The sequence below is a fragment of the Nerophis lumbriciformis genome, linkage group LG24, assembly GCF_033978685.3.
Source record: "Nerophis lumbriciformis linkage group LG24, RoL_Nlum_v2.1, whole genome shotgun sequence".
Classification (NCBI taxonomy): Eukaryota; Metazoa; Chordata; class Actinopteri; order Syngnathiformes; family Syngnathidae; genus Nerophis; species Nerophis lumbriciformis.
In genome coordinates this window covers 31,533,885-31,547,500 of record NC_084571.2, presented here as the reverse complement: position 1 = coordinate 31,547,500, position 13,616 = coordinate 31,533,885, and the positions used below count along the sequence as shown (strand labels likewise).

At 40.1% G+C, this 13,616-nt stretch overlaps 1 protein-coding gene across 1 annotated transcript in view; it reads right to left on the bottom strand.

The window, feature by feature from the left end:
- LOC133620548 (inactive phospholipase C-like protein 1) overlaps positions 1–13,616 on the bottom strand; it is a 323,140-nt gene that overhangs the window by 77,184 nt on the left and 232,340 nt on the right. Inside the window, exon 20 of the mRNA XM_072915928.1 lies at positions 9,942–12,428. Coding sequence (XP_072772029.1) covers positions 9,942–12,428 — 2,487 coding nt within the window. The remainder of the gene's footprint in view (positions 1–9,941; positions 12,429–13,616) is intronic.

Genomic DNA, 13,616 nt, shown 5'->3' with positions numbered 1-13,616 from the left:
GCTTACCGACCTCGAAGCTGGGTTTTTTTGGTACATGGTGTGACCAGTAGATGGCAGTCACACATAAGAGATACGTGTAGACTGCAATATGATGGCAGTAACACATAAGAGATACGTGTAGACTGCAATATGACTCAAGTAAACAACACCAACATTTTATATGTTCCATTGAAAATATAGAACATTACACACGGCGCTCAAAAATCTATCAAAATGTTTTAGTACGACTTTGGTAAGCTATGAAGCCGCACCGCTTGATGGATTGTACTGTGCTTCAACATACCTCAATCAATGTTTATTTATATAGCCCTAAATCACAAGTGTCTCAAAGGGCTGCACAAGCCACAACGACATCCTCGGTACAAAGCCCACATCAAGGCAAGGAAAAACTCACCCCAGTGGGATGTCGATGTGAATGACTATGAGAAACCTTGGAGAGGACCGCATGTGTGGGTAACCCCCCCACCCCCCTAGGGGAAACAAGTATTACAATGGTGTGTGTATAAGGTAAGACATATTATCTGGCGTTTTGTTTCGCAATATTATGCAAAAGCAACTTTTCTTTCCTTCTGGTACCTGCTGATCTGTATTTGGGATCTGCATAAGTACTGAAAATTTGCACGAGTGCGCCTTTGTAGTCCGTACCAATACCGTAGTCGATAAACTTCTTCATTTTCTCTATCTTCTTCTTATGGGACATTCATCCTCCCCTGTTGCCATTTCTAGTATACACTATAGTAAAGTTCTTACTTATATCTGTCAGTAAACTCGCCATGAAAGCGCTAAAACATACCGGTGTAGTGAGTTTACATTATTCACCCAAGGAACTTTAGTTATTAGAGAGTTCCGGTCGGGCAGTTTTTCACGGGACACATTTCCGGCGTTGTTATTGCACTAGTGAGCCACAGATAAGGAGATGCTGCTCCGTTATTGATTGAAGTAGTATGAATGTCATTAAAACAGTTAGCTTCATCTTTTGACACTTCTTCCACTCCCGTCCTTGCACGCTACACCGCTACAACAAAGATGACGGGGAGAAGATGCTGTCGAGGGTGAGCCACGTAAATAAGACCGCCCACAAAACGGCGCATCCTGAAGAGACTATCAGAAAGTGGCTTGAAGATGATCTGTAAAACATCATCTATGCAACATTTTGACCAAAGAACCACCATTACATGTTATGTAGACCACAAGAAAATAGTTCAAATTTAGAATAGTATCAATAGTATCAAACAACAGAAGAATGAGTGATTATTACATTTTAACAGAAGTGTAAGATAGAACATGTTAAAAGAGAAAGTAAGCAGATATTAACAGTTTATTTAAGAACAAAATTTCAATAAGAAACATATGTTTAATGTACCGTAAGATTTTTTGTTAAAATAAAGCCAATAACGTAATTTTTTTGTGTGGTCCCCTTTATTTAGAAAAGTATCGAAAAGTACCGAAAAGTATCAAAATACATTTTGGTACCGGTACCGGAACCAACATATTGGTATCGGGACAACACTAGTGCAAATACACCGCCATGTTATAAGTTATTATTACATTTTAACAGAAGTGTAGATTGAACATGTTAAAAGAGAAAGTAAGCAGATATTAACAGTAAATGAACAAGTAGATGAATAATTAATTTTCTACCACTTGTCATTAATCATTTTGACAAAATAATATAAGGGAAAATGACACAATATGTTACTGCATATGTCAGCAGCTAAATTAGGAGTCTTGGTTTGCTTACTTACTACTAAAAGACACGTTGTCTAGTATGTTCACTATTTTATTTAAGGACAAAATTTCAATAAGAAACATATGTTTAATGTACCCTTAGATTTTTTGTTAAAATAAAGCCAAAAATTTAATTTTTTTGTGTGGTCCCTTTTATTTAGAAAAGTATCGAAAAGTACCGAAAAGTATCAAAATACATTTTGGTACCGGTACCGGAACCAACATATTGGTATCGGGACAACACTAGTGCAAATACACCGCCATGTTATAAGTGATTATTACATTTTAACAGAAGTGTCGATAGAACATGTTAAAAGAGAAAGTAAGCAGATATTAACAGTAAATGAACAAGTCAATTAATAATTAATTTTCTACCACTTGTCCTTAATAATTTTGACAAAATAATAGAATGGAAAATGACACAATATGTTACTGCATATGTCAGCAGCTAAATTAGGAGCCTTTGTTTGCTTACTTACTAATAAAAGACAAGTTGTCTTGTATGTTCACTATTTTATTTAAGGACAACATTTCAATAAGAAACATATGTTTAATGTACCCTAAGATTTTTTGTTAAAATAAAGCCAATAATGTAATTTTTTGTGTGGTCCCCTTTATTTAGAAAATAATCAAAAATTACCAAAAAGTATCAAAATACATTTTTGTACCGGTACCGGAACCAACATATTGGTATCGGGACAACACTAGTGCAAATACACCGCCATGTTATAAGTTATTATTACATTTTAACAGAAGTGTAGATAGAACATGTTAAAAGAGAAAGTAAGCAGATATTAACAGTAAATGAACAAGTCAATTAATAATTAATTTTCTACCACTTGTCCTTAATAATTTTGACAAAATAATAGAATGGAAAATGACACAATATGTTACTGCATATGTCAGCAGCTAAATTAGGAGCCTTGGTTTGCTTACTTACTACTAAAAGACAAGTTGTCTAGTATGTTCACTATTTTAGTTAAGGACAAACTTGCAATATAAAACATGTTTAATGTACCCTAAGATTTTTTGTCCCCTTTATTTAGAAAAGTACCGAAAAGTATCAAAATAATTTTGGTACAGGTACCAAAATATTGGTATCGGTACACTGGTCTTTGATTTAATCTTAAAGGGGAACATTATCACAATTTCAGAATTGTTAAAACCATTAAAAATCAGTTCCCAGTGGCTTATTATATTTTTCGAAGTTTTTTTTCCAAAATTTTACCCATCACGCAATACCCCTAAAAAAAGCTTCAAAGTGCCTGATTTTAACCATCGTTATATACACCCGTCCATTTTCCTGTGACGTCACATAGTGAAGCCAACACAAACAAACATAGCGGAAAGAACAGCAAGCTATAGCGACATTAGCTCGGATTCAGACTCGGATTTCAGCGGCTTAAGCGATTCAACAGATTACGCATGTATTGAAACGGATGGTTGTAGTGTGGAGGCAGGTAGCGAAAACGAAATTGAAGAAGAAACTGAAGCTATTGAGCCATATCGGTTTGAACCGTATGCAAGCGAAACCGACGAAAACGACACGACAGCCAGCGACACGGGAGAAAGCGAGGACGAATTCGGCGATCGCCTTCTAACCAACGATTGGTATGTGTTTGTTTGGCATTAAAGGAAACTAACAACTATGAACTAGGTTTACAGCATATGAAATACATTTGGCAACAACATGCACTTTGAGAGTGCAGACAGCCCAATTTTCATCAATTAATATATTCTGTAGACATACCCTCATGTCAGCAGGCCAGGGAAGCTAGGGTCGATATTCTTCTCTTGATCATCTTCGGGACGGTGTGAGCCAAGACATCCAGGGGGTTTAGCTCGCTCGTCTGCGGGAACAAACTGCCGCCATTGCTTGCCGTGCTACCGAGGCCCTTTGTCCCTGAATTGCTCACACACTCCGGCAGATTCAATGGGGGTCTGGCGGCAGATTTCTTTGACTTTATCGTTGGATATGCATCTGCTTTGAGTGTCGCAGGATATCCACACATTCTTGCCATCTCTGTCGTAGCATAGCTTTCGTCGGTAAAGTGTGCGGAACAAACGTCCAATTTCTTGCCACTTTCGCATCTTTGGGCCACTGGTGCAACTTGAATCCGTCCCTGTTCGTGTTGTTACACCCTCCGACAACACACCGACGAGGCATGATGTCTCCAAGGTACGGAAAACAGTCGGAAAAAACGGAAAATAACAGAGCTGATTTGACTCGGTGTTTGAGAAAATGGCGGCTTGCTTCCCGATGCGACGTCACATTGTGACGTCATCGCTCCGAGAGCGAATATTAGAAAGGCGTTTAATTCGCCAAAATTCACCCATTTAGAGTTCGGAAATCGGTTAAAAAAAATATATGGTCTTTTTTCTGCAACATCAAGGTATATATTGACGCTTACATAGGTCTGGTGGTAATGTTCCCCTTTAAAAATAACTGCTCTTTTAAAAGCTGTTTTATATTCGAGGCAGTACAGTCTATCCACTATGGACTGTACTCTCACAATATTATGTCAGACCCACTCGACATCCATTGCATTCGGTCTCCCTAGAGGGGGGGGGGGGGGGGGGGGGGGGGGGTTACCCACATATGCGGTCCTCTCCAAGGTTTCTCATAGTCATTCACATCGACGTCCCACTGGGGTGAGTTTTTCCTTGCCCTTATGTGGGCTCTGTACCGAGGATGTCGTTGTGGCTTGTGCAGCCCTTTGAGACACTTGTGATTTAGGGGTATATAAATAAACATTGATTGATTGATTGATTGTATTGTATTAACTACAAAATAAATGTGTCCAAACTAGGGTTGTGCGGTATACTGGTACTAGTCTTTCTGTGTGGAGTTGGCAAGTTCTCCCTGTGACTGAGGGGGTTCTCTGCGGGTACTTCGGCTTCCATCCACCTCCAAAGACATGCACCTGGGGAAAGGCTGATTGGCACCACTAAATGTCCCCCCGTGTGTGGATGTGAGTGTGACTGGTTGTCTGTCTGTGTTGCCACTGTGATGGGGTGGCGACTTGTCCGGGCTGGACCCTTGCCTTCCGCCCGAGTGCAGCTGGGATAAGCTCCAACCCCCCCTGGATCCAAGTATCAGTTACTGGCCACTACAAAGCCTTCACCGACGTGTTTTTAGCTTTGTCACGTTTTTCTAAGCCATTTCTTTTTATCTATCGTCTTCAAGGTCTTCTCTCTCTTTTATTCATTTGTACTTTCATCCTGTCCCGTTTCAAAAAAAGCCACATTTCCATTTCAATCGAAAGCACAACATTTGGCTTTGTGGGCATGAAAGGCGCCAGTGTTGTTTGATCGGGTTAAAACTATTCAATTACTTAAAAGATCAATTTAAAAATGCAATGACAAAAAATTGCTGTGATATAAAAGGAAAGACATGTAAAAGCTTAGCAATTGGTCAAATGAGGAAAAAGTGAAGCGATTCAACCCGCACTTATTATAAGACGTTTGCTTCGGTTGATCAGACAAATTGAGACATGGGGCAACTCATCTTCATTTTGCTGTCAGTCAGTAGGGTTTTTTAAGCAGTTCTTTAAATGCGTAGCAACGCAGACCTTTCCCCTTGGCGGTAATTGTCCCTCATTAATGATTACACTATTCATACACCGACTAATTGCATACCATTGTTGCTTTATTGCTGCGCTCTTATACAACATTAATGGAGCCCAATAAGCCACGAGGCTCTACGCACACAACGGTAAAGTAAGAGTCCACTTCACGTTGCGTTGGACTATGCGGTGTACTTAGTGAGGAAGGAAGTTACGCCTTGTCTGGCTTAATGTATCAATTAAAACTAATGGATGTCTTTTTTTAGGACATATTCACTTCACATTAATGATGCTTGTGTCTAGTTTGCTTCTGAAATTTTTTATTTTGAGAGCCACATGCTCGTACATGAAATGTTATCTGCTGTATTCATAGGAAAGCGGATGCAAGGAGAAAGAAGCAAAGTTAGTAAGACGATTGCTTCTTAAGAGGTGCAACTAAAGCAGTTTTTCATAGGGCTTTGTAGTATCATTCACCTGCTTTATTAGTATCCTTCAGAATCATGCCTCAAATCCAGCTTCAAAAACCTCTGGACTACAAAACGTGCTCATTGTAGCCATTACTCTTTGATGAAAAAAAAAAAGGAAATTGTTTTATTCATTTTCGTAAGTTAAAGTGTTTTAAACGCATTGTTCTCCTGAGTTAGCATTGCTGATCAATTTGAATGTATTGGCTGTCAACTTATTATTGTTTTTAATCACTCTTTTTAAAATAATTTTTAGTCATGATTAATCACAGGTTATTGTTTGCGTGCATATACACATATACAAACCCTGTTTCCATATAAGTTGGGAAATTGTGTTGGATATAAATATAAACGGAATACAATGATTTGCAAATCCTTTTCAACCCATATTCAATTGAATGCACAACAAAGACAAGATATTTGATGTTTAAACTCATAAACTTTATTCTTAGAATTTCATGGCTGCAACACGTGCCAAAGTAGTTGGCAAAGGGCATGTTCACCAATGTGTTACATCACCTTTTCTTTTAACAACACTCAACAAACGATTGGGAACTGAGGAAAATAATTGTTGAAGCTTTGAAGGTGGAATTCTTTCCCATTCTTCTTTTATGTAGAGCTTCAGTTGTTCAACAGTCCGGGGTCTCTGCTGTCGTATTTTACGCTTCATAATGCGCCACACATTTTTGATGGGAGACAGGTCTGGACTGCAGGCGGCCCAGGAAAGTACTCGCACTCTTTTTTTACGAAGCCACGCTGTTGTAACACGTGCTGAATGTGGCTTGGCATTGTCTTGCTGAAATAAGACGGCGCTTAGATGACAGCATAGGTTGCTCCAAAACCTGTATGTACATTTCAGCATTAATGGTGCCTTCACAGATGTGTAAGTTACCCATGCCTTGGACACTAATGCACCCCCATACCATCACAGATGCTGGCTTTGCGTCGATAACAATCTGGATGGTTCGCTTCCCCTTTGGTCCGGATGACAGGATGTCGAATATTTCCAAAAACAATTTGAAATGTGGACTCGTCAGACCACAGAACACTTTTCCACTTTGCATGAGTCCATCTTAGATGATCTCGGGCCCAGAGAAGCCGGCGGCGTTTCTGGATGTTGTTGATAAATGGCTTTCGCTTTGCATAGTAGAGCTTTAACTTCCACTTACAGATGTAGCGACCAACTGTATTTAGTGACAGTGGTTTTCTGAAGTGTTCCTGAGCCCATGTGGTGATATCCTTTAGAGATTGATGTTGGTTTTTCATACAGTGCCGTCTGAGGGATCGAAGGTCACGGTCATTCAATGTTGGTTTCCGGCCATGCCGCTTACGTGGAGTGATTTCTCCAGATTTTCTGAACCTTTTGATGATATTTTGGACCGTAAATGGTGAAATCCCTAAATTTCTTGCAATTGCACTTTGAGAAACGTTGTTCTTAAACTGTTTGACTATTTGCTCACGCAGTTGTGGACAAAGGGGTGTACCTCGCCCCATCCTTTCTTGTGAACGACTGAGCATTTTTTGGGAAGCTGTTTTTATACCCAATCATGGCACCCACCTGTTCCCAATTAGCCTGCACACCTGTGGGATGTTCCAAATAAGTGTTTGATGAGCATTCCTCAACTTTATCAGTATTTATTGCCACTTTTCCCAACTTCTTTGTCACGTGTTGCTGGCATCAAATTCTAAAGTTAATGATTATTTGCAAAAAAAAAAAGTTTATCAGTTTGAACATCAAATATGTTGTCTTTGTAGCATATTCAACTGAATATGGGTTGAAAATGATTTGCAAATCATTGTATTCCGTTTATATTTACATCTAACACAATTTCCCAACTCATATGGCAACGGGGTTTGTAGATACAAATGCAATTTGGTAGTCAGAATGTCATACAGGAACGTATATTTTACTGAACAGCAAGTCAATGATTTGCTGAAAACTTGGTGACAGTAAGAATAGTAAAGAATTAAGTGTACATGATGCAATATGTAAGTCTCTGCAATAATATGGCAAACTAGGTACAGATGCATAGTATAATAATAGATAATGTAATAAAGATACCCATAAACAATGTTACATAGTGCACCATTAACATCTCAATTTACTATTCCTTACTTTAAACAGTTGTTTAAACAAATGTAAGCCATTTTTCATTTTGTTGGCAATGTTGTGACATGTGACGCTTTTATTGTGAAGCAGGAAGTGTCTGTTACACAAACAAGCTTATTAACTTTTTCAAAACAGCGCTGATCTCTTTTTTTATACAAACTACATCTAGTTTGTGCGACATTAATTGTCGACATGAACGACATCTTGCAGCTCTTGGTCTTCCCAGACGTTAAGTGTCCATTGTTTAATTTAAAAGTGGTAAACGCAGATAAACTCAGCCAGCAGAGTTTGTTGTTCTCTATTTGCTGTCCGTGGAGCATTCAAGCAAGCGACACCATCCTCACGTTCATGTTTCGCTTTAAGATGCCGTTTTAAACTTGACGTGCGCCAGTCATAAGAAAGTTTGTCGCTGCAATACTAACTAATTAGTCGTCGGAGTTTGTTTTGAAGGGCGCACAGCACATTGCTTTATCGTCACACTGACATGTGACGTGATCACTGCCACTGCAATGCGTGCTGCACGCCTTCCTTCCGGTGGTCAAAACAATCACTGTAAATAATCTTCAGTCATTTATGGTCATGCAATCTGTACCTGCACTTGTCACTTTCAAAAAACAAACAAAATTGTGGCTAGTTGAGCAACAATCATGTTCCCATGTTTTTACTAATTTTTACTAATTGGTTCTTAACTAGTTTGCACTTTGTCTGTGTTATTATTAGTATTATTATTATTATTGGATTTTATCTAGATTGCACTTTGTCTGTATTATTACTATTATCATTATTATCGACTCCTCTTTGCTTCATTCTTTTTATTTTCCTATTTTAATGATGTTAGATCTGTGTTGTTGTTGTTGTTGTTGTTGGGGACAAGTGTTGTAAATTAGCTTTGGCTACAAACACTATGATGCATACATTGGATAACTGTTTCAGATATCTATGTTTCTGTATCCGTCCCTATTTCAAATAAACCTTTATATATATATATATATATTTATATAATCTTTTTTTTTTTTATTAATCACATGCGTTTACACGTTAACAGCCCAAAATATTTTTATTGAGTTTATTTAAATTTATTTTGCGGTATCAAAGGGTTCAAGTCGGTCAAAAAATGTTCACAGTTTAAGGATTCAATTATTTATTTTTTTATTTCAGGCAAATTTATGCACTTTAAATCTTTTCTGTTACGGACTAAAACTATGTTAATACTAGGGCTGCAACAACTAATCGACTAAATCGATTAAAATCGATTATAAAAATAGTTGGCAATTACTTTAGTCATCGATTCGTTGGATCTATGCTATGCGCATGCGCAGAGGCTACTTTATTATTATTTTTTTTTTTTTTTTAAACCTTTATTTATAAACTGCAACATTTACAAACAGCTGAAAAACAATAATCAAAATAAGTATGGTGCCAGTATGCTGTTTTTTCCCCCAATAAAATACTGGAAAGTATAGAAATGTAGTTTGTCTCTTTTATCCAATTATTAATCGATTAATCAAAGCAATAATCGACAGATTAATCGATTATCAAATTAGTTGTTAGTTGCAGCCCTAGTTAATACATGTATTTTTTTGTTGTAAGTTGATCTGTATATATTTTTGTTTTGGTTTCTCTAATGTTAATAAGGATAAAAATTGTGTAGACAAATTATACTGTTATGGAGAGCGGGGAAATGAGGTCCGCAAAATGTTTTCTTCTTCCTTTTGGGGGGTAATATAATTGAGAAGCTCTGGGTTAAAGAGACTGATTATCCAGCACATTGATAGAACATTAAGAATAACACTTGAAAATGTCTGGTAATTAAAAGCTACAGTGTGCAGCTGAGAAACACAAAGCCATCATGTGCAGTTGGGATGTAACGCTACATTATCTAATAGTCTCAGACTTTGGTACAGAACACATTGTTTGAAAGACTGGATGTCTAACTGCCTCACTACGTAGCCAGTGGTCACGTGTGTACTCTCAAAGCAAATACAATGTAGCCCAGCCAGCTTTGGTTGGCAATAATCATGATTAGCCATAATGCTAACACCCTTACTGTGCAGTAAATGTATATTTCCTTACCTGTACATTTTCTCGAAGGTCTGTGGCCTCTCTCAGCGGCTGCGTAGAAGCTCTGAAAAGTTCATCGACCACTTTGATCCCAGTGGTCTTGGTGTTGGTGTACTCCCGTGCCTTCCGCCCCTTCATGACGGATATACCTCTCTTGTGGGCCTTCCCTCCACCCCGTCTGTTTGTGATGGCTACATGGACAAACAGTGTAGTGTTGGGTAGGAATTCGCCTGTCAGAGACTGTAAAGGGACGTGCCTATAGCCTGGCTGAAGGCATTCAAAGGGAATGGTGTACTGGCCAATGAACTCATCCCCTATGTAGTCATCATCCAGAACCACAAAGCGCAAGACTGCCAGTTCGGGTAGGTTTATCTGGAATTCAAAGCTCTCGTCAAAAATGGGGTTGTCGCCATTTTGGGACATGGTCTTGGTTCTTTGCTCGGCACAATCAGCTGGAATGCCATGAATCTCCACGTATATGTAAGGCTCCACCACGTCACCCTTAGCTGCAGAGCCGCGGGGCTTAGGTAGGTTCTGCCCACTGATGACCTTAATGTGAAGGAGCTGCGCGGACACCCCAGGCAAAGAATCCCGAGCGTTGGCACTAAAGTAGGACACCTCTTCTCTCATGATGGCTGGTCGCAACACATACCCGCAGTTGCCATTTTGACGGAACCAGCCAAGGTTTAGGTCCATCATCAGGCCGGGTGTCTGGTAGTTCATTGCCACAATCTGGCAGCCGCACTTCCAGAAGTCTTGGGGGTTCATGTTGCTGGCGTCAATCCTCATCGGAGTGGGGTAGACTCTGGAGAGAAAGCGTTTGTTGTAGCAGACAAACTCCTCTGGGAATTCATTGGCAAACCTGTTTGCGTCGACCTCGTTGAAGGAGCAGATCTCCCAGTATTTTTGGTCCCTTTTTGAGGTCTCAAAGTCCATGAACTGAACCGACTTGCAGAGAGATACAAGATCAGAGAGCTCTTTGCACAGCCTGAGCCTTTTGTAACCCAAGCCATTAAGATGGTCACGGTCATCTACCTCTACCCTTCTGGAGATTTCTAGACCTTCATCCTCTTCTGTCACATCCCCTTCAGGTTCATTGCAGCTAGGCTCTAGTCTCTTACCCTTGAGGAGAATTTTACCTTTGAGATTCTCAGGAGAGGGTAGGTAATGTTCGTCTTTGTTAGGAGAATCAACAAATAGCTTGTCACCTAGAATTTTTTTCATGTGTTGGGCCATGACCCTCTGCTGTGGGATGGAGCAATGAGCCACTAAGCAGAGAAGGAGGGGATACTCAGAGCTCTCAAAGGCATATTGGTTGATGATATCCAGAACCTTGGAGAAAACTAGCTGTGAGGCCACAGAACTACCTACATACACTACTGGCTCGTTATCAGGGCCATCCCACACAATGACCTCAATGCTGCGACAGCCCATTCTGAGAACACGAATGTAACTGCTGATGTCTGATGAACCCCAGAAGTGGTCTTCCAGAAGGGAGGCATTATGTGAAGAGTTGATGTAGTAGTGGGACATGGGCTGAGTCATATCCTGGCACACACGTTTGTGCTGGGGATCAAAGATGTGGCACTCAGAGGAGAGGAGGTAGTGTGTGAAGCCATCGATGGAGAGGTAAATCTTATCTCTGCCTTCGGCGGATGGTTCATACTTAAGAACCATATCTCTGCACATGTCCTCTGTTACACCTTCTACACCTTGCTCTACCTCCACAAAGAGCATCAGGTCTTTACAGTCCAGGTACTCCTTGTTACTTGAGAACTGCATCAGCAGGAAGAAAATTTCTGGCCGTGTGCACAGCTCACAGTAGCCCTCGACAAAGGTATCCATGTTAATTGCCTCGCCATATTGGTCTTTCTCTTTCTGGAGTTCCTTGAACTTTAATTCTATCCTCGACTCTTTCATCCCAGGGTTGAGCCCCTTGATAATCTGAGTAGACCTGAAAAGGTCTATGTGTCCTTCTTTTTCCATATCCGCTAGTTCAAACACAGAGCTAATCCAAGATGTTCGTAGACTTGGTTGGCTGGGATCCACCATGTCCACGGTGTGTCGGCCATAAGACACTAAATATCTGAGGCCCATCACCCAGGTACTGACCACATCAGCTGTACTGGCAACCAAATCCAGCGACTCGTAGTTGTCCCCGTAGATGATTGAGAAGGCGCATTCATCTGGGAACTGATCGGAGAGACCATTGCTGCGAAGGACTGGGGTTTTCTTCCCTAATCGAACCTCCTTGATGCTCTTGATCTCGAGCTTAGCCTTCTCAGAGTCCTTTTTGGAAGGCTCCCAGCGGAGCCAGTGCATGTCCGGATCCAGTAGGAAGTAGCGGTTGTACATGCGCGAGTTGGATCGAACCTTCTTCATCTCGCAGCCCTCCATCATGAACGCCATGCAGGCAGCCGTGCTGTTGATCTTGCGGTCGTTCGGCATTGAGCTGAAGGAGACAGTCTTTTTTCTCACCTGCCTCTGCTTGGATCCGTCCTGTAACAAACACAAATGTATTTTTATTTTTCAATATAGCACAAACATATTATCTAGACCAAAAAGGTCCCTTTTAGATCCTATACCAGGTTTATGCAACTAAAGCCTTCAGAAATCTAGGGGTCGGCGGGCGGTATGTTAAAACAAATCTGTACTGTATGTTGACTCTATGACAGAAGCATTCTGTTTTTAACAACATACTGACAAAACGCTTAGCCAAGAGTGTGTTAGTCAAAGATATTGACATTAATACTGATGTTTGAAGATATCAACTGGCTTCTATATGACAGATGTTTTCTGCTGAGAAATCTCAGGTTTTAAGCTTAACATACTGAGAAGGCGCATTAATCTGGGAACTGATCGGAGAGACCATTGCTACAAAGGACTAGGGCTTTCTTGTGCCAGTCTGATCTGCTCAGATTTTACTGTAAACCTGTCTGAATGAAAACTACATCCACCTTAGTCTTGTAAGGATTGGGAAAAAGTGCCAAATATCAAAAACAGAATATCCTAAATATTAGTTTATAATCCCAGGACTAAAGGCAACAAATCCTGACACCAATATACAATCTTTTTCAATAAAAAGTGCTGATCTATTGAATCGTCCCACAAAGCTAGGTTCAACCATAAGCACAATGGAGCATCTCTGAAGCATCCATCTTCCACCTGACAGTTTGAGGTAGATGAAGCCCGGTACATCACCCTGATTAATGAGCAACCCTTGGTGCAATGTAAAAAAAAAAAAAATGACATCAGCATAGCTCTTTAATGTCGTCCTTGTCGTACGTCCTCTATCGCTAGTTCCTGAATCTCCCGAAATGGACACGACGGATGATACTCTGTGTCCTGGTTGGGACATCCCAGGTGACAGTTTAGCAGCAAGTATTAAATAGGCGTTTGTTTTATTGCATGCAACTGTTGCTGGGACTGTTGTTTTTGTCAAAACAGAGTTCTTAGGAGTCATGTGGAGCTCTGGTGCCAAGAAGAAGCCACAGCTAAAAGATGCAAAACATTTTTTATAAATGTTTTGTCGTTAAGTTTTCTGTTTGGATAAACGTGGTCTTCTCTGTAAAATATGTGAAACCCGACAAAGACAAGTGAACAAGACAGAAGCCGTGTGCAGCCATTGTTCAATATAGATGGGGAACAGGGCTGTAAGACAAAACTTATTAATAGGCCCTTTTCCAC